Source organism: Sinocyclocheilus rhinocerous, unplaced genomic scaffold, assembly GCF_001515625.1.
Source record: "Sinocyclocheilus rhinocerous isolate Xijiao unplaced genomic scaffold, SAMN03320098_v1.1 scaffold1112, whole genome shotgun sequence".
In the NCBI taxonomy this organism is placed as follows: Eukaryota; Metazoa; Chordata; class Actinopteri; order Cypriniformes; family Cyprinidae; genus Sinocyclocheilus; species Sinocyclocheilus rhinocerous.
In genome coordinates this window covers 531,333-558,941 of record NW_015657961.1, presented here as the reverse complement: position 1 = coordinate 558,941, position 27,609 = coordinate 531,333, and the positions used below count along the sequence as shown (strand labels likewise).

At 36.0% G+C, this 27,609-nt stretch overlaps 3 protein-coding genes across 8 annotated transcripts in view; 2 read left to right on the top strand and 1 right to left on the bottom strand.

Annotated features, from left to right (window-relative positions):
* Nucleotides 1–12,812, top strand: part of LOC107721715 (disco-interacting protein 2 homolog C-like) — a 38,450-nt gene extending 25,638 nt beyond the window's left edge. For 2 of the 3 annotated variants that reach the window (XM_016529853.1, XM_016529851.1), the window contains 14 exons: nucleotides 38–161; nucleotides 764–885; nucleotides 3,132–3,243; nucleotides 3,331–3,440; nucleotides 4,015–4,145; nucleotides 4,243–4,411; nucleotides 4,777–4,947; nucleotides 5,151–5,180; nucleotides 6,576–6,637; nucleotides 10,365–10,422; nucleotides 10,513–10,587; nucleotides 10,682–10,856; nucleotides 10,963–11,086; nucleotides 12,276–12,812. In XM_016529853.1, coding sequence (XP_016385339.1) covers nucleotides 38–161; nucleotides 764–885; nucleotides 3,132–3,243; nucleotides 3,331–3,440; nucleotides 4,015–4,145; nucleotides 4,243–4,411; nucleotides 4,777–4,947; nucleotides 5,151–5,180; nucleotides 6,576–6,637; nucleotides 10,365–10,422; nucleotides 10,513–10,587; nucleotides 10,682–10,856; nucleotides 10,963–11,086; nucleotides 12,276–12,528 — 1,716 coding nt within the window. In that variant the 3' untranslated portion in view covers nucleotides 12,529–12,812. The remainder of the gene's footprint in view (nucleotides 1–37; nucleotides 162–763; nucleotides 886–3,131; nucleotides 3,244–3,330; nucleotides 3,441–4,014; nucleotides 4,146–4,242; nucleotides 4,412–4,776; nucleotides 4,948–5,150; nucleotides 5,181–6,575; nucleotides 6,638–10,364; nucleotides 10,423–10,512; nucleotides 10,588–10,681; nucleotides 10,857–10,962; nucleotides 11,087–12,275) is intronic. The other variant, XM_016529852.1, reaches the window with a different exon arrangement.
* Nucleotides 1–27,609, bottom strand: part of LOC107721741 (tripartite motif-containing protein 16-like) — a 258,890-nt gene that overhangs the window by 91,524 nt on the left and 139,757 nt on the right. The gene's annotated exons all lie outside the window — the stretch shown is intronic.
* The window catches only part of LOC107721723 (extended synaptotagmin-2-like), a 30,243-nt gene continuing 16,666 nt past the window's right edge, over nucleotides 14,033–27,609 (top strand). For 2 of the 4 annotated variants that reach the window (XM_016529878.1, XM_016529877.1), the window contains exons 1-7: nucleotides 14,034–14,244; nucleotides 16,236–16,972; nucleotides 24,495–24,536; nucleotides 24,647–24,781; nucleotides 25,356–25,432; nucleotides 25,524–25,596; nucleotides 26,192–26,281. In XM_016529878.1, coding sequence (XP_016385364.1) covers nucleotides 16,592–16,972; nucleotides 24,495–24,536; nucleotides 24,647–24,781; nucleotides 25,356–25,432; nucleotides 25,524–25,596; nucleotides 26,192–26,281 — 798 coding nt within the window. In that variant the 5' untranslated portion in view covers nucleotides 14,034–14,244; nucleotides 16,236–16,591. Of the gene's footprint in view, nucleotides 14,245–16,039; nucleotides 16,973–24,494; nucleotides 24,537–24,646; nucleotides 24,782–25,355; nucleotides 25,433–25,523; nucleotides 25,597–26,191; nucleotides 26,282–27,609 lie in introns of those variants that run through there. The other 2 variants (XM_016529875.1, XM_016529876.1) reach the window with 2 other exon arrangements.

Below are 27,609 nucleotides of genomic sequence, written 5' to 3'. Positions count from 1 at the left end.
GTGTTATTGTGATTATAATTGTATTTGTGTATTTCAGGGGGCAATAGGAAGCTCTCTGACCTGTCTACAGCTTCACAAGAGAGCAGAGAAAATTGCAACTTTGCTGTATGAAAGAGGACAGCTACGAGACGGAGACCATGTAGCATTAGTTTATCCACCAGGTAACACACAGACTCTGGCTATCTGTGTTAACTTACTTAATTTTAATTTGATTGCATGATGTGCAAATTAATTCATAAAATTATTTGCAATTAATTGCATTTCAATAATTGATGAGAAAAGCTCCCAAATGAATATACTTTAAAGACAAAGGTACTAAATAGATTTAAAATTGTACCAATAAATCTGCAGTCTGCAGTAATACATCTCTGCCTTCATTTCAGCCAAATTAAGCTGTAAATAAATTATCATAATTTTTGTTGTCAGAGCACTAGTTGATACACTTCACACCAGCAATATGCTGAGCTCTGGTTCAGGGTAGAAATCCCATCTGTAGTTGTTTTTTAGTGGTGCTACTTGCAGCATTTCATTAAATCAGATCAGCTACAGCTTTCAGTCCTGTTCTGTAAGTCACATTCAAGAGCTGCCCACTCCAATTAAATCACATCACATTTGCTTAATGAAACATTCAGTTAAACATACCACATTACAATTAAACACATCATAAATGGCAATAAGTAAATGAGTGGTGAATTACATCTTTTTGTTACAAATATAATTCTATTTCACATAGATTTCATGTTTGTGTTTGCTTGTGTTGCAGGTTTAGATCTGATCGCCGCCTTTTACGGCTGTCTGTATGCAGGCTGTATTCCTATAACTGTACGACCACCTCACCCTCAGAACATCTCTACTACACTACCTACAGTTAAAATGATCCTAGAGGTGAGGACACACACACACACTCAGAACATCTCCACCACACCCACAGTTACATGAATTAAATTATTAGAGAAGTATTAAAAACCCTACTTAATCATATGTAATGTTCAAATTTATGGCCTCTAAATTATCAACATGATCCAAACTTTGCTGAAAAACCTGTTGTTTTTTAGCAAGTAAAAGGTTCTTTTAGTATAATTCTAAAAACGTCTTTCAGGTCATGGTGCACATGATTTGTGCTGTGAAATCTTTACTGATTTTTATAAAGTAAATGTAACAATCAATTTTATATTATTAGTAATATTTCAAGATAAACGCTGGACTAAAGCAGCTTAGGTTTACTTGATTATCCATGCATCATTTAGAAAAATCATGTTAAAATCTGAGTATGATACATCAGGCTTTTGAGGAATGTTTTTATTGTACATTTCTCAATAATCATTGTTTTGCATTGCATTATATGTTTTGTCCACCATAATAAAACTACAGAACTTTGGTCATAAAACTAAGCATTAAAATATTATCTTACTAAAACATATTATTGTTTTACCTTAAACATATTATTACCTTTTGTTTTTAAGTTTATTTATTTATTTATTTTTTTACATTTTTCAAACATTTGTCAATTCACCTTTATTTATATAGCGCTTTATACAATACAGATTGTGTCAAACCAGTGATGTCATCGTCCAGCTCAGTTCAGTTCTCTTCCAATAGTGTCTATGCAGTCAAGTCAACAGTGTTGCCAGAAATTGTGTCCCCAACTAAGCAAGCCAAAGGCGACAGTGGCAAGGAACCAAAACTCCATCAGTGACAGAAATGGAGAAAAAAACCTTGGGAGAAACCAGGCTCAGTCGGGGGGCCAGTTCTCCTCCGGTCAGATGAAACCAGCATGGTGTGGTTTAATTCCAGGCTGCAACACAGGTCAGATTGAGCAGAGGACTCGTCTGGTTCTTGTGGTCTTGTGCCGATGGCCGACGAGGTCTTCACATGGGATCTGTCTCTAGGTTTCGTCTAGTTGACATGGTCTCCGCTGACATTCAGGGCTGTAGAGGTCGTGTCTAGGTGCTGATCCACCATCTGGACTGGATACGGACTGGATTCAGGTGACTGCAGTGACCATCAGATCTGAATACGGACTGGATCTTGTTGGCTACAGTGACCTCGGTATAAGAATAAAACAGACTAATATTAGCGTAGATGCCATTCTTCTTACGATGTAACAAGTACATTGGATGTTATGGGAAGTGTTCCCGGTTCCAGTTGACCTAATTAATGTACCCTAACAATCCTTTAACAGAATTGAATTATAGAAAAGTGATTGTGTGTTACAGTATGTGTGTATGCCAGGTTAAAGAGATGGGTCTTCAATCTAGATTTAAACTGACAGAGTGTGTCTGCCTCCCGAACAATGCTAGGTAGAATTTGGGCACTAAATAGGAAAAGGATCTGCTTCTCGCAGTTGATTTTGATATTCTAGGTATTATCAAATAGCCACAGTTTTGAGATCACAGCAGACGTGATGGACTACAATGCGATAAGAGCTCATTCAAGTACTAACATGACTTTCAAAGGAAAGGTTGCTATCAAATAGCACACCTAGGTTCCTAACTGATGATGATGGTTTGTTTCATCGTGGCGCGAAGAAATATAGAGCTGAGTATCATCAGCATAACAGTGAAAGCTAACACCATGTTTCCTGATGATATCTCCCAAGGGTAGCATGTAAAGCGTGAAAAGCAATGGTCCTAGTACTCAGCCTTGTGGTACTCCATACTGCACTTGTGAACAATATGATACCTCTTCATTCACTGCTACGAATTCATGACGGTCAGATAAGTATGATTTGAACCATGCCAGTGCAATTCCACTAATGCCAGCATAATTTTCTAGTCTATTCAAAATAATGTTGTGGTCGATAGTGTCAAACACAGCACTAAGATGTCAGGTGCTCTGGCTCCCGGTAAACATTGGACTATGGTGGCTGGTGTCTCTATTTTCACGTTCCGTACAACAGAATCGCCAATAACTAGGACACTTTCATCCGTTTTCTCATTGGGTGCGTCACTGAGTGGGGAGAACCTGTTTAATGTTTTGTCATTTAATACAATAAACTGTTCCATGTCAGGATTATATCAACCCTTTACAGGGTTAAATCATTTATTAATTATTGTAAATGTTAACCATTATAGAATGAGATATGGCTCTCAAAACATGACAATTTTTAATAAAAATGTTGGTGTGTGCAGGTGAGTCGTTCAGTGTGTGTTATGACCACCCAAGCCATCTCTAAACTTCTGAAGTCCAGAGATGCATCAGTGGCTGTGGACTTTAAATCATGGCCTCCTATCCTGGAAACAGGTGAGTTTTTGAGGGACATGAGATCTGTGTTCAGAGTTACGCCTGTCAGGTGCTCATCAGAAGTGTCTGTGTGTGTGTATTTATTAGATGACTTGCCAAAGAGGCGTTGTTCACTGTTGTATAAGCCATGTGACCCAGACACATTGGCCTATCTGGACTTCAGTGTGTCCACTACAGGCATGCTCGCTGGAGTGAAGGTTTGACTCCTCATACTTGTTACTAATGTAATGTATGGACTACAGATGTGGTTATTATTATTATTATCATCATCATCATCATTGTTAAAGGGGTCATATGACGTTACTAAAAAAGAACATTATTTTGTGTATTTGGTGTAATGAAATGTGTTTATGCAGTTTAAGGTTAAAAAAACATTATTTTCCACATACTGTACATTATTGTTTCTCCTCTATGCCCCGCCTTTCTGAATCTCGTCGATTTTTACAAAGCTCATCGTTCTGAAAAGCGAGGTGTGCTTTCATTGGCCAGCTATCTAGTGCGTTGTGATTGACCAGACATGTGGGGGCGTGTTTAAACGAGGCATTTTAGGAGGGCGTGGACGAGTCTTAACTTTTCTAAAGAATATCTCTTTGGGTTTGAGACTTTAGTCTTTGCAACTTTAGGGATCTTATCTATTCACGAACAGCTTGTAACACTCCAAAGAGAAAGGAAAACTTCGCATCATATGACCCCTTTAACAATATTAATTTAAATTGCATTTAAAACTTATTAAAAAAACAATCATTTATGATTTTCTCTCTTTCTCTGAAGATGTCTCACAATGCAACCAGTGCCCTGTGTCGCTCTGTTAAACTGCAGTGTGAGTTGTATCCCTCTCGTGAGGTGGCCGTGTGCCTTGACCCGTACTGCGGCCTTGGCTTCGTCTTGTGGTGTCTCTGCAGGTACGGACCACCTGTGCACTCACCTGAGATGCACACACAGATGCAAACACAAATGTTAAGGACATTTTCATTGGTTTATGTGTGTGTGTGTGTGCAGTGTGTATGCAGGGCAGCAGTCTGTTCTGATCTCTCCAATGGACCTAGAGGTGAATCCTGCTTTGTGGCTGCAGTCCGTCAGTCAGTTTAAAGTCCGAGACACATTCTGCTCATATTCTGTGATGGAGCTCTGCACGAGGTCTCTCAGCTCTCTCACTGACTCTCTAAAGGTACACGCACACACACTCACACAGAATTTTAATCTGCATCTCATTAAACAACATTTTCGTTACTTGAAATAAAATAAATGTTAACTAAAGTAACATAAGTTATTTTGTTTCAACAAGGCAGCATTTTTCATTTTCATACATTTTAACTTGATGTACTAAAAAAAAATAAAACTGAAATAAAAATGTATATGAAATATATAGACATATTTACAAAAAACACATAACAAAAGCTTTAATGAAAATGAAAAAAATTTACAAATAAAAATGAATTCAAAATATTAATAAAAGTATAAGTAATAGTACCTTAGTGATACTAAAATATCAGTGCTTCCTATTTCACCCCTGTATTTTTGTCTCTCTCTCAGGCCCGTGGGATGGATCTGACCCGTGTGCGTTCATGTGTGGTTGTGGCGGAAGAGAGGCCCCGCGTTGCTCTGACACAGTCCTTCTGTAAGCTCTTTAAGGATGTGGGGCTGCACCCGCGTGCCGTCAGCACTGCCTTCGGTTGCAGGGTCAATCTCGCAGTCTGCCTACAGGTCAGTATAGGCCAGAATGTGACCCATCTGATTTCATACTGTAATTGCATCCCCAGTGTTCAGTTTTTTTCCTTTTACTAGTCATGTAACTCATTCAACCTTCTATCTTGTTTTTTTATTATTATTATTATTTAGTTTTCTTTTTCCGTTTTTTTATTTACTTTTTTAACTTTTATACATCACATCTTCCTCTCCTTTTGTAGCCTCATAGGTTGGGGAAGCTTGCTGAGCAGGTATGACTGAACTGATCCTCATCATTTCATAGCTGAGTTACTACAATCATATATTTAGATGTGGGAGTAAATTATCTTCCTGTGTGCATGAATACTCATTTTGACGAGTTGACTAATCGGCAAAGTATTAACCTCACCTGAAATGACTCCACACAGCTGATATGGTGTGTGTGTGTGTGTGTGTGTGTGTGAGAAATTAAAGCATGTCCAGATTCAGTCATAAATGATGCAAAGAAACAGTCATGCTGCATTCACATTTCTGATTAGTTTCAGCGTAGTTTACAAAAAGTGAGCACCAGCACGGTTTACATTATTTTCATTGTTGCATAAATCCAAATATATTTGGCCATTACATATTATTATACAAACAAATATCTCACAGCTGCACTGGAACAGGAGTTTTCCTCCTTCTGGATGATGGATGCCAACAGTTTAACCTGTTTGGCATAAGCTGTTTTTGACCATAGTTATGTTATGTGGAAATATATAACAACAAACAAAAACATGCCTTTAGAGTGCACATTTTTACTGCGCGGTGTGGCCTATTCAAATGCAGTAGGAATGCCCCCCAAAATGTCTTGTCTTATATTTCTATATGATATAGTTAAGTAATATCACACAAGCAAGCATGTTGTTTTTCCTGAATATTTAGTTTCATATTTTAAGTATCTTTTTATTTTGTAATTATTATTTCATATTTCAATATTCAAAATATTATTTTAGAAACATTAATCTCATAGCATTATTTATTCAATTGTAATTGCAGTGTAAATATATCTAAATGACACTTCAGATGCCAATTCTGTAATGCAAAGATGTGCTTTGTTGATGCTACTTTCATTTTAACGGGTACAAGCCTATAGTGTCTTTTTATTCTAATTTAATTTATTAATTCTAAGACTTTGACATAAAACATGATGCATACATCTAATTGCCCTTATAAAGGTAAAAATGCACCTGAAAATCAAATGAAATAGGCAAATATTGCCCCCTAATTAAATGTGAATTTCTGTCTCTACTGTGAACTAACCACCGCACAGAGTATAAAAATAGAATATTCGAGAGTCAGCTGACATGACAGGCCTAAACCAAATAAGGTAACAGTACAAAAACAAACTCTGCAAAATTTCACCTAATAATCATAATCGACATATACCAGAAAATATTGGGGTTTTTGTTGTCAATATCACACACTAGGGCAATACTATAGTTCCTCTACCTTCCCAGTTCTGCTAATTGATTGAATCCTCTCCATACACTATACATTTGTACATTTCTGTTCACTGTTAATGCAAGTCACCTTGATAGTAACTGTCCGCCAGATAAGCATGATGCTTCATGTTTTAAAGTAAATTAGACTGCCATTTATAGAAGATGATTTTTATGTTTGTGCAGGGAACATCAGGACCGGATCCTACGACTGTCTATGTGGACATGAGAGCACTGAGACATGACAGGCAAGACACACACACACATATTTTAGGTATTTCATTATTTCCATTCTTAGAATTAGAACAGATACACTACCAATCAAAAATCTACAAATTGGGTACAAAATAGTGCCTGAAACTTTTAAACAAATGTTGCCTCAGAAGGTGAAACTAAATATTAAATAAATAATTTAGATTAATATTAAATATTTTCAAAATGTTTACTACTATATATAATATATTGCTAAATCCTCTTTTGGAAGGCCAAACAAAGTATTTTCGCTTTCGCAACGAAACACACAGCGTCTTAACAACATGGCGGTGGCAGCAATAATAAAGTTACGCCTTCTTTCTTTGCGTAAATATTTGGGCGGTGTTATGCAAATCTTCCCACACAGTGACGTAGACATGTGGGGGCGTGTTTAAACGAGGCATTTTAGGAGGGCGTGGACGAGTCTTAACTTTTCTAAAGAATATCTCTTTGGGTTTGAGACTTTAGTCTTTGCAACTTTAGGGATCTTATCTATTCACGAACAGCTTGTAACACTCCAAAGAGAAAGGAAAACTTCGCATCATATGACCCCTTTAACAATATTAATTTAAATTGCATTTAAAACTTATTAAAAAAACAATCATTTATGATTTTCTCTCTTTCTCTGAAGATGTCTCACAATGCAACCAGTGCCCTGTGTCGCTCTGTTAAACTGCAGTGTGAGTTGTATCCCTCTCGTGAGGTGGCCGTGTGCCTTGACCCGTACTGCGGCCTTGGCTTCGTCTTGTGGTGTCTCTGCAGGTACGGACCACCTGTGCACTCACCTGAGATGCACACACAGATGCAAACACAAATGTTAAGGACATTTTCATTGGTTTATGTGTGTGTGTGTGTGCAGTGTGTATGCAGGGCAGCAGTCTGTTCTGATCTCTCCAATGGACCTAGAGGTGAATCCTGCTTTGTGGCTGCAGTCCGTCAGTCAGTTTAAAGTCCGAGACACATTCTGCTCATATTCTGTGATGGAGCTCTGCACGAGGTCTCTCAGCTCTCTCACTGACTCTCTAAAGGTACACGCACACACACTCACACAGAATTTTAATCTGCATCTCATTAAACAACATTTTCGTTACTTGAAATAAAATAAATGTTAACTAAAGTAACATAAGTTATTTTGTTTCAACAAGGCAGCATTTTTCATTTTCATACATTTTAACTTGATGTACTAAAAAAAAATAAAACTGAAATAAAAATGTATATGAAATATATAGACATATTTACAAAAAACACATAACAAAAGCTTTAATGAAAATGAAAAAAATTTACAAATAAAAATGAATTCAAAATATTAATAAAAGTATAAGTAATAGTACCTTAGTGATACTAAAATATCAGTGCTTCCTATTTCACCCCTGTATTTTTGTCTCTCTCTCAGGCCCGTGGGATGGATCTGACCCGTGTGCGTTCATGTGTGGTTGTGGCGGAAGAGAGGCCTCGCGTTGCTCTGACACAGTCCTTCTGTAAGCTCTTTAAGGATGTGGGGCTGCACCCGCGTGCCGTCAGCACTGCCTTCGGTTGCAGGGTCAATCTCGCAGTCTGCCTACAGGTCAGTATAGGCCAGAATGTGACCCATCTGATTTCATACTGTAATTGCATCCCCAGTGTTCAGTTTTTTTCCTTTTACTAGTCATGTAACTCATTCAACCTTCTATCTTGTTTTTTTATTATTATTATTATTTAGTTTTCTTTTTCCGTTTTTTTATTTACTTTTTTAACTTTTATACATCACATCTTCCTCTCCTTTTGTAGCCTCATAGGTTGGGGAAGCTTGCTGAGCAGGTATGACTTAACTTTTACTGATCCTCATCATTTCATAGCTCTGTTACTACAACCATGTTTAGATGTGGGAGTACATTTATTAATTATCATCCTGTGTGTATGACTACTCATTTTTGCGAGCCAACTAATCGTCAAGAGTGTTAACCTCACCTCAAATGACTGAGTGGTCCACACAGCTGATATGGTGTGTGTGAGGGAAATGAAAGCATGTATATTTCCAGACTCCAGAGTCATGTCGCATTCACATTTCTGATTAGTTTCAGCGTAGTTTACAAAAAGTGAGCACCAGCACGGTTTACATTATTTTCATTGTTGCATAAATCCAAATATATTTGGCCATTACATATTATTATACAAACAAATATCTCACAGCTGCACTGGAACAGGAGTTTTCCTCCTTCTGGATGATGGATGCCAACAGTTTAACCTGTTTGGCATAAGCTGTTTTTGACCATAGTTATGTTATGTGGAAATATATAAAAAGTAGTGCTGTCAAACGATTAATCGCATCCAAAATAAACGTTTTTGTTTACATAATATATGTGTGTGTACTGTGTATATTTATTATGTATATATAAATACACACACATACAGCATATATTTTGAAAATATTTACATGTATATATTTATATTCATAAAATGTATATTATATATAAATATATTTAATATATAAATGTAACATATTTTTCTTAAATATATACATGCATGTGTGTGTATTTATATATACTTAATAAATATACACAGTACATACACACATACTATGTAAACAAAAACATTTATTTTGGATGCGATTAATTGCGATTAATCGTTTGACAGCACTAATAAAAACAAACAAAAACATGCCTTTATATGCATGAATAGCCTATTGAAATGCAGTTGGAATGCCCCCAAAAATGCCCTTGTATGTCTTTGTCTTGTCTTTTTATATGATATAGTTAAGCAATATCACACAAGCAAGCATGCTGTTTTTCCTGAATATTTAGTTTCATATTTAAAGTATCTTTTCATTTTTGAAAATCCTCTTTCATATTTCAATATTCAAAATATTATTTTAAAAACCTTAATCTCATAGCATTATTTATGCAATTGTAATTGCAGTGTTAATATTATCTAAATGACACTTCAGATGCCACTTCTCCAGTGCAAAGTTGGGCTTTGTTGATGCTACTTTCATTTTATTGGTAACAGCCTATAGTGTCTTATTATTCTAATTTCATTTATTAGTTCTAAGAATTTGACATAAAACATGATGCATACATCTAATTGCCGTTATGAAGGGAAAAATGCACATGAAAATCAAATTAAATTATAATAATGAAAATGTGAATTTCTGTCACTACTGTGAACTAACCACCGCACAAAATATAAAAATAAGAATATTCGAGAGTCAGCTGACACGACAGGTACCAGTACAAAAACAAACTCAGCAAAATATCATCTATTTATCATAATCGACATATCCCAGAAAATATTGGAATATTTTTGTTACTATAACACACTAGGCTATACTATAGTTCCTCTACCTTCCCTGTTCCGCTGATTGGTTGAATCCTCTCCATGCACTATACATTTGTACACTTTGTTCACTGTCAATGCAAGTCGCCTTGATACTAACTGTCTGCCAGGTGAGCATGATGATTTATATTTTCAAGTAAATTTGACTGCCATTTATAGAAGGTGATTTAATGTTTGTGCAGGGAACATCAGGACCTGATCCTTCAACTGTCTATGTGGACATGAGAGCGCTGAGACATGACAGGCAAGACACACACACACACATTTCATTATTTCCATTCTTAGAATTAGTACAGATACACTACCAATCAAAAGTCTGCAAATTGGGTACAAAATAGGGCCTGAAACTTTTTAACAAATGATCTGTGAAAGAACGCCTTTTCAGCCTGAAACTAAATATTGTGTTTGTAGGGTGAGACTGGTTGAAAGAGGATCTCCACACAGTCTACCTCTCATGGAGTCTGGGAAGGTTAGTGAGACAGTTCAAAGTTCCTTTATTTGTTTTCTTAAATTAAACGTAAACCATATTCAGAAACTTATTTTTCTTTTTTTTTTACAGATTTTACCTGGAGTACGCATCATCATTGCTAACCCAGAGACAAAGGGACCAATCGGAGACTCTCATTTAGGGGAGGTTAGACCAATAGCACTCTCTTGTCTATCAGGTCAAAAAATATCTTCTCATAACCAAGCGTCTCACTTGTGTTTCTATTTTAAAATGACTGCAGATCTGGGTCCATAGTCCACAGAATGCCAGTGGGTACTTCACTGTGTTGGGAGAGGAAAATGTGCGTTCGGATCATTTCGGAGCCAGGTTGAGCTTTGGAGACACTCAGACTGTGTGGGCCAGAACCGGATACCTGGGGTTCCTGCGCAGGACTGACCTCACTGATGCAAGTGGAGGTGTGTGTGTGTGTTCAGTGTATATTGTGCTTTTTGTCACAGAGATATTTGATTTGCATTGAGCAGTGGAGTTGTTTCATGAGTTGTTTCACTTGTGTGTGTTCAGAAAGGCATGATGCCCTTTATGTGGTGGGAGCGTTAGATGAAGTCATGGAGCTGAGAGGTATGAAATACCATCCCATTGACATTGAAACGTCCATCATCAGGGCACACCGGAATATCACAGAATGGTGAGCTCACACACACACACACACACAACAATAACAACCACATAATCACACTGAGGCCAGAAGCATACACTATGTAAATACACTAATTAGGGGTGGAAACTTTGTCAAACCATAAAAGTATATACTGTACACTACCGTTCAAAACTTTGGAGTCGTTATGATTTTTTTTGTTTGTTTTTAAAATCTTAAGGCTGAATGTATTTGGTTAAAAAAAACTAAAACTGTAAAATCTGTAATATTGTGAAATATTGCAATTACTGCAGTCTTCAGTGTCACATTATCCTTCAGAAATCATTCTGATATAATGATTTGATACTCAAAGAATATTTCTTATTATCACTGTTGAAAGCAGTTCTGCTGCTTGCCATTTTTGTGGAAACAGTGATACTTTTTTGCATTATTTTTAATAAATAGAAGGTTCAAAAGAATACCATTTTTTTAAAACTCTTTTGCAACATTATAAAATGTCTTTACCATCACTTTCAATCATTTTAATCCATCCTTACTGAATAGAAGTATTAATTTCTTATTGACCCTAAACTTTTGAAAGGTAGTGTATAAATCAAAGCTTATTTTTACTGGAAATAAATGGTTATAGTTTATAAATAAAAGGTATTTCATATCATTATTATGATTATTTTCTTTTTATTATTTTACATATTATTATATATCTTTTAAATTAACTTAAATGGCCAAACCAAAACTAAGATTATTCATAACATTTAAATAATAAGTCTGAGATCTGTGCAAAAAACAGCTGCTGCACATTTAATGACGCTTGAGTTAATAACCCAAGACTTAACACTTTGATAAATTGTACAAATAATTAAATGAGCTACATTCAACATAAACATGTGTTTTTACTTGCAGTAACAAGCCTCAATATTCAAGGAAGCAGTAGTTTCCTTCAAATGTCTGTGCCCCTTAAACCGGATATTTTATTATTCAGGTAGCCGTCCATAAACTTGTTTGCTCAGCAAGATTTTCTACATAATGTTGCTGACAATACAGTAGTTGACCTGAGAGAGAAAACTGACTGCAGAACAAGAGTTTATGCTAATGCCTAGCGTAATTGCATTGCTCAAATTTATCAAAAAAGCAAGTACATTTCAAATTGAGCTTGCACAGCTATTTTGCATTCACATATTTCCATAGAGTAAAGTTCAAACTTTCTCGCTCTCTCATTCAGTGCGGTGTTCACATGGACGAATCTCTTGGTGGTGGTGGTGGAGTTGGACGGTTCGGAGCAGGAAGCTCTAGATCTGGTTCCCATGGTAACTAATGTGGTTCTAGAGGAACACTACCTGATTGTTGGCGTGGTGGTCATCGTGGATACGGGCGTAATTCCCATCAACTCTCGAGGAGAGAAGCAACGCATGCACCTGCGGGACGGCTTCCTCGCCGACCAGCTCGACCCCATATATGTGGCTTACAACATGTAGAAACACACAAGCTGATGATCTTAAAGACAGGCTCATTCTCATGAGCTCAGGCACAACAACCATGATTTCCAGCACCTTCTCACTGTCAGCACTTCTGTCAGCCTGCTAACTGTAGATTGAACACCCTCAAAATAGCAAACACACACTCACATGATTCACAGAGGGACTTAAAAGACTCTTGTAGCATATCTTCAAGTTTTTATTTTCAGTTTTGATTGTGTCGCCCAATATTTTGCTAGTGTTGGTTATTTTTTTAACTTGCATACTAAATTTAATTTAAAGAACTGGGGATTTTATATGATAAATATTGCTGTTGCCAATTAAATTCATGTTATTTATTTGTGTTTTTAAACCCGCGGTCACAAATATACCTGTCACATTTGTGCTTTTATGTACGTTTCTATGCATGTTGTTTTATGCTTGTCTTTGCTGTTGTCTTTGTTGATACACATTTTTGAAGTTGTATTAGAGTATCACAAACTGACTTATTTAGCATGTTTATCATTTTAAAGATACTAATGTTAAGTCATTTTCATAATTGTTAATTATGTACAGAAAATTGTTTGTTTTGTCTAGTTTTTGCAATATCACTTTTGTGATTTAATAGTTTAGGCTAACATATAGGTAATTTTATCATGTATTTGAATAAGATCATATCTGCACTGTGATACGCATACATATAGATTTATGTGAACTAGAATTTGTATTCTAGATTCATTACCCAGCATCAGCTGATCTCTCCTGTTTTATGTCTATATCCAGAGAGACAGAGCGAGGGAGGTATGGAAAGAATGACAGAAAGAGGACATATGCACAATGTGTGTTTATTATATCTTTTATTTATTTTTGAAGCTTCCATTTCCTGTAAGATACAAAAGAACTTTGATTATGTCACGATGTCTTTTCATATGTCAATAAAATATTTTCAACTATTCTTATGGAGAAAACATGTCTGACTTGCAAACATTTGTTGTTGAAGGACCGCAATGTACATGCACTGCCATCTAGTGAACAAAATGCATTAACACCCGCTCTAATTTCCTATCGCAACATTTTCTCATAAATCACATCTATTACCTATTAATCCTGTGAAGTACAAAGTAAAATACAATATGAAGGGAAGGACATGTCTAGGTGAGTTTTACTGTAATTGTATGCTGAATGGACACGCGTATAAGGAAAAGGCTAAAGTATTAATATTTTGTGATATGATTAGTTTTATTCTTATGAGTTAAATGCTGCTACTGCGTATCAACTATAGAGATGTAATTATAATTATAATAATATATAATTATGTAAACATTGGCGCATATATTAATGCAAGTTTTTGGTATTTGGAATTTAATTTTTTGAGATTGATTTATTTCTTGATTGATTGATTGATTAGGCGCTTATTAATCAGAGTAGAATTGTATTTTTACGATAGATAGATAGATAGATAGATAGATAGATCGCTTATTTTTGGTCTTTTTGGAATTTTTATTTTATTTTTTTGCGATAGATAGATAGATAGATAGATCTATCTTGTGCTGGCGCATATGATAATCAGTGTGAAGTGTTTCTGCATGTTACATTTTGTCCACAAGGTGGCGCTAACAGACCGCCTCTGCGCGAGTTGCGCCACCCTCATACTATCAGTGAGAGGCTTCCTGTGTAAACCTGAGCAGCGGGTTTGGCCAGAGTGCGTGTTATTGCAGGATGTGGTGAATGCGGGAGGTGGTGCCGCTCACAGCTCGCGCGGTGACGGTTGGGATGCGGTGTTCACATGGACGAATCTCTTGGTGGGTGGTGGTGGAGTTGGACGGTTCGGAGCAGGAAGCTCTAGATCTGGTTCCCATGGTAACTAATGTGGTTCTAGAGGAACACTACTTGATTGTTGGCGTGGTGGTGGTTGTGGACACGGGCGTAATTCCCATCAATTCTCGCGGAGAGAAGCAACGCATGCACCTACGGGACGGCTTCCTCGCCGACCAGCTCGACCCCATATATGTGGCTTACAACATGTAGAAACACACAAGCTGATGATCTTAAAGACAGGCTCATTCTCATGAGCTCAGGCACAACAACCATGATTTCCAGCACCTTCTCACTGTCAGCACTTCTGTCAGCCTGCTAACTGTAGATTGAACACCCTCAAAATAGCAAACACACACTCACATGATTCACAGAGGGACTTAAAAGACTCTTGTAGCATATCTTCAAGTTTTTATTTTCAGTTTTGATTGTGTCGCCCAATATTTTGCTAGTGTTGGTTATTTTTTTAACTTGCATACTAAATTTAATTTAAAGAACTGGGGATTTTATATGATAAATATTGCTGTTGCCAATTAAATTCATGTTATTTATTTGTGTTTTTAAACCCGCGGTCACAAATATACCTGTCACATTTGTGCTTTTATGTACGTTTCTATGCATGTTGTTTTATGCTTGTCTTTGCTGTTGTCTTTGTTGATACACATTTTTGAAGTTGTATTAGAGTATCACAAACTGACTTATTTAGCATGTTTATCATTTTAAAGATACTAATGTTAAGTCATTTTCATAATTGTTAATTATGTACAGAAAATTGTTTGTTTTGTCTAGTTTTTGCAATATCACTTTTGTGATTTAATAGTTTAGGCTAACATATAGGTAATTTTATCATGTATTTGAATAAGATCATATCTGCACTGTGATACGCATACATATAGATTTATGTGAACTAGAATTTGTATTCTAGATTCATTACCCAGCATCAGCTGATCTCTCCTGTTTTATGTCTATATCCAGAGAGACAGAGCGAGGGAGGTATGGAAAGAATGACAGAAAGAGGACATATGCACAATGTGTGTTTATTATATCTTTTATTTATTTTTGAAGCTTCCATTTCCTGTAAGATACAAAAGAACTTTGATTATGTCACGATGTCTTTTCATATGTCAATAAAATATTTTCAACTATTCTTATGGAGAAAACATGTCTGACTTGCAAACATTTGTTGTTGAAGGACCGCAATGTACATGCACTGCCATCTAGTGAACAAAATGCATTAACACCCGCTCTAATTTCCTATCGCAACATTTTCTCATAAATCACATCTATTACCTATTAATCCTGTGAAGTACAAAGTAAAATACAGTATGAAGGGAAGGACATGTCTAGGTGAGTTTTACTGTAATTGTATGCTGAATGGACACGCGTATAAGGAAAAGGCTAAAGTATTAATATTTTGTGATATGATTAGTTTTATTCTTATGAGTTAAATGCTGCTACTGCGTATCAACTATAGAGATGTAATTATAATTATAATAATATATAATTATGTAAACATTGGCGCATATATTAATGCAAGTTTTTGGTATTTGGAATTTAATTTTTTGAGATTGATTTATTTCTTGATTGATTGATTGATTAGGCGCTTATTAATCAGAGTAGAATTGTATTTTTACGATAGATAGATAGATAGATAGATAGATAGATCGCTTATTTTTGGTCTTTTTGTAATTTTTATTTTATTTTTTTGCGATAGATAGATAGATAGATAGATCTATCTTGTGCTGGCGCATATGATAATCAGTGTGAAGTGTTTCTGCATGTTACATTTTGTCCACAAGGTGGCGCTAACAGACCGCCTCTGCGCGAGTTGCGCCACCCTCATACTATCAGTGAGAGGCTTCCTGTGTAAGCCTGAGCAGCGGGTTTGGCCAGAGTGCGTGTTATTGCAGGAGGTGGTGCCGCTCACAGCTCGCGCGGTGACGGTTGGGACAGCGAGACGTGGCGCTCACTCAGAGACGGACAGCAGCTGGGAGACTCGAGCGAGTTAAAGTTCGCTTTGAAGGGCGGAAAATCACGGGCCGACGGCCGCTCCATACAAGGCAAGGTCGGGTGGGGAGCAGTTTAGGGAGCAGCGCTGATCCAATCATCTGCGCTCCAGGGAAGAGCCCGGAACCAAGCGACGCGACTCGTGTTTTCTGAAAAGATTTGTAACGTTAAACGTTTGAGATGTTTCTGTAGAAGCTCTCTTGTTTCTTTAGTTGTTTAGTTTTTAGTTTTGTTGTTTGTTTTGGATTTGTGTACTTTGGAGATGAGTGCGTCAGTAAACGGTGGAGAACCCAAACCCGCACCAGCGGTCAGTCAGAACGGACCGGGTTCTGTTCCTCCGAGTCCCACGGATGTCAACACATTCGAGCCGGCGGTACCGGACGAGGAGCCGCAGTCTGCGGTGACGGACACCACGCAGATGGGAATTAAGTTCGCCAAGACATTCCTGCTGATTTTCCCCATATACGTGCTGGGATATCTGGAGTTCAGTTTCAGCTGGGTCCTCATCATCCTGGCCGTGCTGTTCTGGCTCAGACGGAACCAGGGCAGCAGATTCGCTCGGGTGAACCAGGCGCTGGCGTTTCTGGAGCATGAGGAGCGAGCGGTGCGTCAGACCGTCCGGAGCTCAGAGCTGCCGCCGTGGGTGAGTGACACACTGAACATCGCGTTGCTCAAATCTGTTAATGTTTCACACGGAGAACTTTGACCTCAGCCTTGACCTGTAGCACTAATTCAACCGGTGTGTCATTGCTCTGCGTGTGTGTCGTTAAAATCTGATGCTGTCAAAAGTTGGTGTATTCACTTTTGGCATTGCTTACATACCCGAATGAGTCACAAATCCAAACTGAAGTATCAGAACCGTCCATCAAACAATTTGATCTGAGCAGAATCATTATTTATGTCTTCTAAAATCTTTATCTGAAGTATTTGATAGGTCTTGATAGATTATGGAGTTAACCAGTTTTTCCCATATTCAAATGTTTCTTCTTATTAACACTCTTCTACTACTTTGCCTAAATGTACATTGATGTGCTCTCATAATAAAACATTATACATTATTATGATGTTAATAAACAATATTTATGATACATTAAATATCAAATGTGAATATCACTTATCGGCCATTATAAATTAAAATAATCTTTATCAGTCATAGTCAAATTAAAACTGTGCATAAATGTAATGACATTAATAATAAAATATTTATGATAGAATAAAATCACGTATTATCGGCCATTATAAATAAAAAAAATATATATTATAAATTTACAGTATTTATTAAAATTATAGTATTTGCACAACTATATTTATGAGCTTACATGTCAGTTAAATTTATTATGATCATATGAAATGCAAAAAAATATATATATTGTCTATGTATTTCCAGGTGGACTTTTAAGGCATTCAAGGATGTGCATTGATCGACCGCTATTTTGAATACTAGATGAGGTGTCTATGGTGGGCGCTTCTATGATAATACATTCTGATTGTAAAATATTATATCAGAGGCTGCATTCAGAATCATTTTTCATGAATTTGAATCCTTGTGGGAAATCTTCAAAGCTCTAAGCACAGACATGGGTAAGGTTGTCGAGTCTGTTTCTTTTGGCCTACAGACTTTGGTGTTCTGTTACTTTAAACAAATGAGTTTGCTGTCTAACCTGAGATCATAGTTCTGGCATATTAGCATGCCTGTGTGCTGAAAGCGGCATTCAGGGACACAAAACTCCAGTGTTCACTCCATTAGCTGTAAATCACAGTCTTGCCATGGCCAGGACAGTCATTGTTCTTTCTTTCGGTTTTAGGCCAATATTAAGTAACATGAACAGGTAAATCGTGAAACTCAGGTTGACTGATTGTCTGACATGGGATTGGTTGCATGGTCTGTTTGATTGTGAGTCAGTGTTACTTTAGTATTATTTATATACTAATGCTGTTTTTTTTCTGTTTTCTCTATAATTTTAAATATAAAATGTATTTGGTTTAATTTAGTTGTGCTTTTTCATTTTTATTATTATTATAATTTTTTTTTTAATGTCAATATAGTTATTATTTTGTTATTTATTAAGTTTAGTTTATTTAGTTTAAGTTTTAAGTTTTTATTTAGTTTACATTTTAGTACTTCAAGTTAAACTAAACAAAAATAAGAAATGTTGCTTTGGATGAAATAAAATAAGTTTAAGCTTTTTTATATTCATTGATTTAACATTTATTTTAAGTACCAAAATGTTTTTTTTTTTAATGATTTTAGTTTATTTAACTATAATAATAACAACCCTGTTGTCAACGTGTGAAAGTGGATTAATCAAAAATGAAACTCACTTCACACACTCAACTTTGCTATAATCATTAGGCTAGTTTTCAGTTCATGTGTTCGAGTGAAGTGGTCTGTCTGTGTGTTTGTGACAGGAACTGGTGATGTATTATTTATTTGTGTCAGATGATGGCTGCATATGCTGAAAAAAACCTCTCCTTAGTGGGTGTGGGTTGTTACTAGAGTAACTGCCATTATGACATTTGATGTTGTTATTATGACATCACCAACACACAGTGAGTCACATGCTTGAGGAAATTTTGCTATAGTGACCTGTCAAGCAGTTGTGGTGCACCACTTTCCTTTTCTGAACAATAGTTTGGACGAGCAGATACAGTGACATTGCCTGGAGGGCAGATATTATAAAGGCAGTGCTCCTACCCTATTGTGTGTCTGTGTTTGTGCATGTGTTAATAACTAACAAGTGAATCATTATATCAAACATGGCAATGAAAAGCCAGTGAAGTTTGAGTTTGATTAGCTGGACAACTCTTTCTTTAAGTGGTTGGCCACTACTTCTGAGCAGCGTTGCCAAATCCTCCTGATGAAATTCTTCAGAATCAAAATGTCAAGCATTTAAATTCTAAATATTTTTCTTAAATATGGTAAAATATGTTTTCCACGACATTCTAATTTATTGAGATGCACCTGTATATTACATAGACCTATATATGTGTGTGTATTAAAAACTTCAAGTAAATGTATCCTAACAATATCTACCACAGATCAGGAAGATCATCTCCAACAGGGATCCTCAAATGATGCCATCACTTCAACTTTCTGAAAAAATGTATATTACTAATTGCAAAAATGTATATTGAAATTTAGTTAAAATCTTTTTTGCAAAATATTCATACTAACTGTAAGAAAGGTGATGCTGCTTCTGAGAACCAATATAGATTAGACACTTATGCAAACATAAAATATAATATTTCTGAGCTTCAAAATACTTAATATTTACTAAATAAATACCTCAGAACTTCTGCAGTACATTAGAATACAAAAAAAGGCTCCAATGGACTTTTGCGAAACAGTTATTTATGCAAGAGACGCCTTTACTGTGTGTGTGTGTGTGTGTGTGTGACTGACTGATAGATTTAGTACAGTATGTTTGATTTACTGTCTGATCAAATTCACAAGGGCCATCAGAGAGTGTGTTTGTTTAGATAGTTCTTCTCGTGTCTCTTCTTCTGTATTAGGTGCTGAGAATATGGCTGGTTCTTTTCCTTGCTTTGCTAAGCTCCAGTAGTTTTTTCACAAGGGGTAGAGGTTTTTAACACTCATCTTCTGCATTGATTTCACCCGCAGCCATCCTCTCCTTCTTTCAGGAAGCACTGTGTTCTTTAGGACAGTATTTCTCTCTCCTCTCTCTCTCGTCATTTGTCTTTGACTGAATAAACTCGCTTATTTCAGCAGATCCCTCCATTGCCAGCCTCATTAATCACTGTCTGTAAATTGCTGTGGGGTGTCAGTCTGTCTGTTCTCACTCAGCAGAGATGCTTGTTTACTTTGCCATTTATCAACCCTATCAAGCTCTTATTGATCATGTAAGAAGTAAATAGATTTTTTTCTTGCGTTTAGTTCACTCTGAAAATTCAGCTTTCATTCATTTACTCATTTAATTCATTTACTCACCCTCGATATTCTACTAATGATTCATTGATGAAAGTCTTTACGAGTTTCATGGTTCATGATATATCAGTAAAGTATTGGTTGTTGTCAGCCAATATTACTAATTTGTTGGTATCGGTCCATTTTTCAAAACTGCAGTTTATATTTACTCAGGTTATCTTTGTGTAATATTAAAATTTGTTTGATGATCTGAATCTTTTAAGTGTGACAAATATGCAAACAATTAAAAAAACAGGAAGGGGGCAAAAACTTTTTCACACCACTGTATATATCATCTGATATTGTATGTTTAATTGTGCATGCTCATTCTCATTTATTTTAATATTTAGGTTACCTTTGTAGTCATGCAGCACACACTTAATACACTTTAATAACACTGATAATTATTACATTATAATGTTATAAGATTCACTAGCATTTACAACTGTTAATTTTTATTTCTATTGCATGTTTTTGTTTGTTTGTTTTAGACGAAAGAGTGTAAAACTTTAAATTCAGCCTTTTTTTGGTCAGAACATGAACATCGTAATTGGCTAATAATATTAACATTAGTGCATCCCTACTTTAAGAGCGGTTCTTCATATGTGAGATTTTCTGTATATAGCCTATATATATAAATCTCAGTCTTGTGCTTTTTCAGCTTCACCAGTCAACAAAAATAATACCGTCAAATCAACTTCCTGCTTTGAGTGTGACACACTGATTGTCTGACAGGCTGGCTGTCTGATACTGTACATGCTTCTCGGATAAAAAAAAAAACAGCAAATGCCCTTTGACCTTTTCACCAGTCTTGCTGAATCATCTCAGAAGTGCCTGTGATATCTCACCAAATCATTAAGGAGCTCCAGCTGTCAGTCCTTCATTGAGTTGACAATACAATCTGCACCGCTGGTTGACTCATTTAGAGGTCAAATGAGGTCAAATCTATATGAAGTTCTTCCTGGTTGCTATAGTTACTTTCAGAATGAGCATGTCTGTGTGTTTGTTTCTCAACTGGGCAGCAGGATTGTATATGACAAAGTTGTTTGCTTGCCTAGGAAATGACATTGCTTAACAGATCAGATCTTACACAGATGCACACATTCACGCCCATGCAGATAAATCACACACACACATTACTGCATTTGGTCAGCGTGTTAACATGTCCTCATGAATCAGCTTTACATGTTTAGACTAGCTGCCTGTGTCGTGTCAGAACTGCGCTGTTGAAACTGGAATTACTGCATGGAAGTTTCTGCCTCATTTACGTTCTCATTTTACTGTATTTACGGATCGAAGGTACAAAACTAGTGTGTGATGTTACAGAAACAGGCAGAAAGATATTGAATTATATTTAATTTATATTCACAATGTGTTTGTGAATGAGACGTTGACCCCTAACAATGCTTTCTTAGCTCTTTGAAGACCAGAGATATATGTGTGTGTGTGTGAGTGTTTGTGGCAGAGATAAGACATGTACAAATGCAGTGTTTGTAATATCAGATCAGATCAGCTCAGTGTCGGCTGCTCTCTGACAGGCCATGGGAATTAGCAAGCTAACTTTAGCTGCTGTCTGTTCTCTGCGCGTATAATCAGGAAATAACACAGCTTTGAGTCATAGACTGGCTTTCTCCCTCAGGAAAATATGAGAAAGAAATGGAGCCAAAGACAAGTCAGGGATTTTCCATTTGGTTTTCCTGGCATATCTCTCGCTCACATGCTTTTGTGCCACATCTTTCCATATAGGTCCTTTCTTCTTACCACAGCTTACACTACTCCATGTTGAGGAAAGTAAGATGAAGAGCCAAAGAGAGACACGTTGAATTACTTTTTCACGTAGTGCCAGGCAGGTTTGGACAGCTTTTTTCCCTTAATAAATGAAATCATAATTTCAAAACTGCAGTTTATATTTACTCAGGTTATCTTTGTGTAATATTAAAATTTGTTTGATGATCTGAATCTTTTAAGTGTGACAAATATGCAAACAATTAAAAAAACAGGAAGGGGGCAAAAACTTTTTCACACCACTGTATATATCATCTGATATTGTATGTTTAATTGTGCATGCTCATTCTCATTTATTTTAATATTTAGGTTACCTTTGTAGTCATGCAGCACACACTTAATACACTTTAATAACACTGATAATTATTACATTATAATGTTATAAGATTCACTAGCATTTACAACTGTTAATTTTTATTTCTATTGCATGTTTTTGTTTGTTTGTTTTAGACGAAAGAGTGTAAAACTTTAAATTCAGCCTTTTTTTGGTCAGAACATGAACATCGTAATTGGCTAATAATATTAACATTAGTGCATCCCTACTTTAAGAGCGGTTCTTCATATGTGAGATTTTCTGTATATAGCCTATATATATAAATCTCAGTCTTGTGCTTTTTCAGCTTCACCAGTCAACAAAAATAATACCGTCAAATCAACTTCCTGCTTTGAGTGTGACACACTGATTGTCTGACAGGCTGGCTGTCTGATACTGTACATGCTTCTCGGATAAAAAAAAAAAACAGCAAATGCCCTTTGACCTTTTCACCAGTCTTGCTGAATCATCTCAGAAGTGCCTGTGATATCTCACCAAATCATTAAGGAGCTCCAGCTGTCAGTCCTTCATTGAGTTGACAATACAATCTGCACCGCTGGTTGACTCATTTAGAGGTCAAATGAGGTCAAATCTATATGAAGTTCTTCCTGGTTGCTATAGTTACTTTCAGAATGAGCATGTCTGTGTGTTTGTTTCTCAACTGGGCAGCAGGATTGTATATGACAAAGTTGTTTGCTTGCCTAGGAAATGACATTGCTTAACAGATCAGATCTTACACAGATGCACACATTCACGCCCATGCAGATAAATCACACACACACATTACTGCATTTGGTCAGCGTGTTAACATGTCCTCATGAATCAGCTTTACATGTTTAGACTAGCTGCCTGTGTCGTGTCAGAACTGCGCTGTTGAAACTGGAATTACTGCATGGAAGTTTCTGCCTCATTTACGTTCTCATTTTACTGTATTTACGGATCGAAGGTACAAAACTAGTGTGTGATGTTACAGAAACAGGCAGAAAGATATTGAATTATATTTAATTTATATTCACAATGTGTTTGTGAATGAGACGTTGACCCCTAACAATGCTTTCTTAGCTCTTTGAAGACCAGAGATATATGTGTGTGTGTGTGAGTGTTTGTGGCAGAGATAAGACATGTACAAATGCAGTGTTTGTAATATCAGATCAGATCAGCTCAGTGTCGGCTGCTCTCTGACAGGCCATGGGAATTAGCAAGCTAACTTTAGCTGCTGTCTGTTCTCTGCGCGTATAATCAGGAAATAACACAGCTTTGAGTCATAGACTGGCTTTCTCCCTCAGGAAAATATGAGAAAGAAATGGAGCCAAAGACAAGTCAGGGATTTTCCATTTGGTTTTCCTGGCATATCTCTCGCTCACATGCTTTTGTGCCACATCTTTCCATATAGGTTCTTTCTTCTTACCACAGCTTACACTACTCCATGTTGAGGAAAGTAAGATGAAGAGCCAAAGAGAGACATGTTGTCTACACTGTGAGCGAACAGCATGATGCAACAAAGACTAGACTACAGACTACAATTCAAACCGAAGAAACTGCCTACAAAACAAGGACGGAAATATTTGTGAATTGAACCAAATTTAATTGGACATTTACGAAAATGATTTGCTTCATGTTATTAAAAAAAGATTCCTTATTTCTAATCCTGCTTCACAAGGTTGTGAAGTTTACAGTGTTGACAGATTTATTATTGGTAATGAGAACGCTCTAGTTTTATTGCATCATTCGCTCTCAGTGAGATGGAGAGACAGAGACTGAGAGAGCATGTTTTGTTAGCACCTTTAGTTTGCTGGTCTTCAGCAGTGTAACAAAATGTTCTAGTTAAACAGCCACATTATGTCATTATAATGTGGTCATGTAATGAGGAATGAGAATAAAACTAGTTCATTTTAAGAGTTAGAGAAGTGGAAATTGAACTCCTCTATTTATATCAGCTCATGACCCAATGCATCTTTTCACTACATGCTGTACGTTTAAAGAATCATTATGTGTCATTGTGATCAAGTGTAAAAATATTGATTTGTTCAATTATTTTGAGAACTGTTACTGTCAACTGGTGATGTGCTGTGACTAATGAATGTGTTTAAAATATCCATTAAAATAAAACATTCTAATTATTCAGTCTGTTTTGTGTTTCAGGTTCATTTTCCAGATGTGGAGAGAGTGGAGTGGCTCAACAAGGTATGTGTGTGTGGTGGAGGGGTTTTATAAAAATAGATCTGAATCTATGCTAACCCAGAAATGTCTCCTCAAGAGTATTAACTCTTTCTCTCTTTCTCTTTTTCGAACAGACTGTGCATCAGATGTGGCCATATATTTGTCAGTTTGTAGATAAACTGTTCAGAGAGACCATTGAGCCAGCAGTGCAGGGAGCCAATGCGCACCTTAGTACTTTCACCTTCTCCAAGATAGACATGGGGGACAAGGTACATGCACATGTTTACCTAGCTATCTAAATGAGAGCATACCATAGACAGACTAACTCAAACCCTAAACCAACCCAAAAAGAAAAATACACATGAAATGCACGTAAGATCATTAAAAATGACTGCATTTATAAATTACAAATAATTTAAATATAATTTATTAATTATATAAAAATATTTTAGTGAATTATGTAAAATTATATTAACATATTTATTTATTATAAATGAACAAAAGCACTTCTTAATTTTTTAAAATCTGTTTTTACCTTAGAGGACATACCAAAGTCTTTGATTGTTTTATGTAAAGCTATTTATAATTGAAACAGATTAATCTAAACCCTAAATCTAGACTTTAAAGGAAACCTTTGGCATTTAAAAATGCTAATAAAAAACATATAATAAGTAAATATTAGCTTAAATATTAGCTTCTTTTTACCTTTGAGGACATCCAGAAAGGAAGATTTAGTCATATTATTTAACTCGCTCCTGGAGACAGCTCGGTAAACCCACACACACACACACACACATATATACTCTTACACACAAAATAAAATAATTTTTCATCTGTATGCAGCCTCTCAGGGTGGATGGAGTGAAAGTTTATACAGAGAATGTAGATAGACGACAGATTATTATGGACCTACAAATCAGGTAAAATACACATAGATAAAGTTTACCTCTGAGACTCATTATTGGGCTTGAGATATTGAAAGTCTGTTTGTGTGTTGTTGTATTTGTCTAGTTTTGTCGGAAACACTGAAATTGATGTGGATATTAAGAAATACTACTGCCGTGCAGGAATCAAGAGCATACAGGTAAGATACAGAGAGTGTGTGACAAATGCCTGTTTGTGTGTTGCTTACATAAGTTGCTTACATTTGAGTAGGTCCCCATTACCTCTGATAACAGATATCAGAGCGACCACACGTGAGCTTTGATATGAGTTTGAACTGTATGTCAGAAAAGCTTCTGTGCTCTGTTAGATTATAGTCAAGCATTAGAGTTAATGTTAGTCCCTTCTCATATTTGCAAGCAGAAGTTTTTGAATTATTTATATGCGCTTTTTACCTTTAACTGAAGAGGATAGTGGAGATGTTATAGGAAACATTATAGAGAGGAGAGGTGGTGGTATCGGGAAATAACCCAAGCAGGATTCAAACTCGGGTCAGCTGCACATATAATGTATGTGCATTGTGCTAGTAGTTAATGCATACTGCGACAGATTGAGCTGTAGTGCTCAAGTTTGAATCCAACATTTCTCACTTTCATTCTTCCTCCTTATGATTTCCTGTCTTCTTTCCAATATTATATATAAAATGTTAATACATATATTAAAAATGTGATTAAATGTCATATTAATTATGAAAAATATTACAATCTTACCTTTTTGTTTGTTGTTTGTATTTGTAGCTTAATGGGGTGTTGAGGGTCATCATGGAGCCATTGCTGGGAGACATGCCTCTGATTGGTGCACTGTCTGTGTTCTTCCTCAAGAAACCTGTACGTTAACCACCACATACACATGTAGAAGAACATTCTTTCATTGTGTCTTTGTGTCTGATTCGTTTTTTTCTGCTACATACCAGGCATTACCTGCCTGTTATTTAATAATAACCCACACCCTTGTAACTCCACTAAGAGTTTTTTCTCAGAATCAGAACACTGCTCTGACCTGCTCCACAGAAACTGCTCATATAGGATCTAAATCTATTCCTCGTAAACTTGTCTCATTCATTCATCTCGTTCTCAGCTGTTCATGTTACCTGGATGTATTGATCCAAAATATTGATCTAAAGAACTTTCTATTCATCAAAGACTCCTGAAAAAAAATATCACCGCTTCCACAAAAAAACTTAAAAAGAAGAAATGTTTCTTGATCAGCATATTAGAATGAATTCTGAAAGATCATGTGACACTGTAGACTGGAGCAATGACTGCTGAAAATTGAGCTTTGCAATCACAGGAATAAATTACATTTTAAAATATATAATAAAAAATAAAAAAATAAAAAACTGTAATTTTACATTGTAGTATTATTTTACAATATTACTGTATTTTTGATTACATATATGTAGCCTTGATGAGCATTAGACTTTTGATTTAAATTAAAAAAAAATAATAATAACTTAACGACCCCAAACTTTTGAACATGTTAGATTATATAATTTGCAGTACTTATGGCATTCTACATCTGTCACGGGCAGGGTGTACTAGAGACCAGGCAGGACGACGAAGATGACGAATAAAAGGATATTTAATGATTCATGTTACCTGGATGTATTGATCCAAAATATTGATCTAAAGAACTTTCTATTCATCAAAGACTCCTGAAAAAAAATATCACCGCTTCCACAAAAAAACTTAAAAAGAAGAAATGTTTCTTGATCAGCATATTAGAATGAATTCTGAAAGATCATGTGACACTGTAGACTGGAGCAATGACTGCTGAAAATTGAGCTTTGCAATCACAGGAATAAATTACATTTTAAAATATATAATAAAAAATAAAAAAATAAAAAACTGTAATTTTACATTGTAGTATTATTTTACAATATTACTGTATTTTTGATTACATATATGTAGCCTTGATGAGCATTAGACTTTTGATTTAAATAAAAAAATAATAATAATAATAACTTAACGACCCCAAACTTTTTAACATGTTAGATTATATAATTTGCAGTACTTATGGCATTCTACATCTGTCACGGGCAGGGTGTACTAGAGACCAGGCAGGACGACGAAGATGACGAATAAAAGGATATTTAATGATATGACAACAGGAGATCCAGACAGGGTAGACATCAACTCACAGGGTAACATTCACA